The 2,618-nt window shown below is 47.6% G+C and overlaps 1 protein-coding gene across 1 annotated transcript; it reads right to left on the bottom strand.

Moving 5' to 3' along the window:
* Nucleotides 1–1,190: 1,190 nt before the first annotated feature.
* Nucleotides 1,191–2,048, bottom strand: LOC150039697 (sperm motility kinase 3A-like). Its single transcript, XM_090327646.1, has one exon. The coding sequence runs from the start codon at nt 2,046–2,048 to the stop codon at nt 1,191–1,193; it is 858 nt and encodes a 285-aa protein (XP_090183772.1).
* Between the last annotated feature and the right edge of the window lie 570 nt (nt 2,049–2,618).

Raw genomic sequence — 2,618 nt, 5'->3', positions numbered from 1 at the left:
CTAAGAAAATCAGTTGTGTTTTCAGGCAGTATAATTTGTGATTACCTGAGCACTGATCTTTCTATTGGAGTCACAGTGCCAGAGACTCAAGCTCCTTCTCTCTTGCATGCCCCTGGTGTTAAAAAGCCTCTGGCTGGGGTGGTTCTGGTGTGACCACATGGATGGGTGAGAAGCTTCCCTGTGTCAGTGACAGGGCTTCCAGCTCTCTGTGGCCTTGGTGTCTTTCAGGGCTCTCACTTTCTCTCTTGCAAGATCCTGGTGTTACAAAGCCCCTGGCTGGGGTTGTTCTGTGAGCAGATGGGTGGGTGAGAAGCTTCCCTGTATCAGTGACAATGCTCCTGGCTCTCAGTGGGTTTGGTGTCTTTCAGGGCTCTTCAATGCCATCTCTGGAACTGCCTGTTACTGGGTCGGCACACAGCAGCACAATCTCCTCAACGCAGCCATCATTCTACTCAGTACTCCCTTCCTGCCTCATTTTCTTCTGAGCTAGAGGCTCTACCATCATGCGGTGTCAGCTCCAAGGGAAGGACAACATCCTCTGAGGTGCTGTGTCCAGGTCCAAAGCAAGAGCAGCCAGAGGTCCATGTTGAGCATGCTGGGAGCTCAGCAGCAGGAACTTTGTGCACAGCCTCCTCTGGCAGCCATACCAGGCATATCTCTTAGGCCTCATTTTAGGCTGCTTGCAGCCCTGACTCTTGGTATCACTCAAGACTTTATTCTCATTCTATGGCTGTGAAGAGGGCAGGGATTTTGTTTTACCTCTTTGGCAAAATGTCTCTTCTTCTCTCTGTGGCAGGGAGGAACCTTGGAAGGCAGCCACTGACTCATGATATGCCATGAGGTTGTGACTGGGGCTCCTCAGCAGGAAACAGGGAAATGTCAGGCAAAGAGGTGCTTCTGCCTGTCTGCTTCATATTACAGGTCAGCAGACACTGAGAGGGAAATGGTAAAGAAGAAATCTTGAATGAAACCTACCTCTCTCCTCCAACAGGAAGGTGGAAGGGTTTGGGACAGTGGCATAGTGCCACTCCAGGGATTGAGCTGTCACAGGGCTGACTCTCTCTGCTTTCAGGCCATCTTTAATGAAAAACAGGTGGCCATCACATCATCAAAGGATCTGTGCAAAACTGATGTGTGGATTTGCGATTCACTGTACCACACTGAACACATCTTGCTTACCACAGTTGGGGTTAACTGCTTGGGCAGGGGCTCAACTGGATATAGGAGCCTTCCTCAATTCCATCAAACCATGTGTGTGCCATGAGTTGTTGCACATCAGACTTCTGCTGAGGGTCTAAAATTAAGAGCGGGAAAAAGACATGATGCCCTCTGGCAGTCAGGTGTGGTGGTACATCATACCTGCCCTCGACAAAATTTCTACAGAGCTGGTTGAAAGTGCTCTCTTGAAATGGGAATTGTCCCATAATTACAAACAACAGGTTGGTGCCCAGACTCAAGACATCTACCTTGAAGCCATCGTAGACTTGTTTCAGGTGTATTTCAGGGGTACAGATCACATAGGCACCACGAAGATCTGTGATCAACTGCACTGGGGCAATCCTCAGGCTCAACCCAAAGTCATTGACCTTGGCATTGCAGGGTTCATCCAGAAGGATGTTGTCAGGCTTCAGGTCCATGTGTGTAATCCCATCCCAATGGAAGTACTGCATCTCACTTCCCATCTGCTTCAGCAACTTCCTTGCTTCCTTCTCATAAACCCGGAATGATGCTTTGATCCAGCTCTGCAGGTTTCCCTTGGTGGCCATTCCCATCACCAGGTAGACATGTTCCTCTCCCTGGATCACTTGATACACCCTAATCACATGGGGGTGATTCAGAGGCTTGACAATATCCACCTGATTTTCCACCAGCATTGGGTACTCTTTTGTCCCCAAGATTGTCACTGCGACCTCATTGTCTGTGAGGGAGTGATAGGCCTTCTTCACCTGCCCAAAGGTGCCAGTGGTCTGCTGTACATGGTATTGACTGGCAAGGAAGTCCTCCTCTGCGGAGGAGAATGTAGGGCATTTGCTGTCTGTTGACTCCATTTTTCTCATGGGATGGCAAATAGCCAGCCACAACCAAACAGCCAAGAAAATATGGTGGCTAGTATATTTTAAGAATACTTAGCTAAGTTAAGATGACAATAAATATAAATATTAATATATATAACCATTTTATACATCAGTGGAGTAGGTATCAAATCTTAACGAAGTTTAGCTAATCAATTCAGTGGTAGCATATCTTAAATTAGCACAATCTAAGCCACAGACTAATGGAAATCCCCAAACCCACACAACCCAAAGCTTCCCTTCCTCCCCCACCCAATAAAAGCAATCAATGTAGATCTGATTTACTGCAGCACTGTAAAATAGCTCTCTCAGCACTTTAACTGAAAATGGAGAGCAACTAACAGCCTTCTGTAACCCCTCCAGGCACCTCACAATGGCATGTGAAGTCGGTGAGGAAATGGCCCAATCACAGTGAGGCCTAATGGCATCATGGAAGAATGGACCAATCACAGCCAGGCCTCGTGTCAGCAGGATTGAATGGACCAGTCATAGCCTGTCATAGAACCATTGAGGATCTAGTTGGTAGGAATGTTTTAAAACGCTTCA

The sequence above is a fragment of the Megascapheus bottae genome, unplaced genomic scaffold (assembly GCF_031878675.1).
Source record: "Megascapheus bottae isolate mThoBot1 unplaced genomic scaffold, mThoBot2.hap1 HAP1_SCAFFOLD_62, whole genome shotgun sequence".
Lineage (NCBI taxonomy): Eukaryota > Metazoa > Chordata > Mammalia > Rodentia > Geomyidae > Megascapheus > Megascapheus bottae.
Note: the sequence above shows the minus strand (reverse complement) of the source record. Positions and strands in the feature narration are given on the sequence as shown.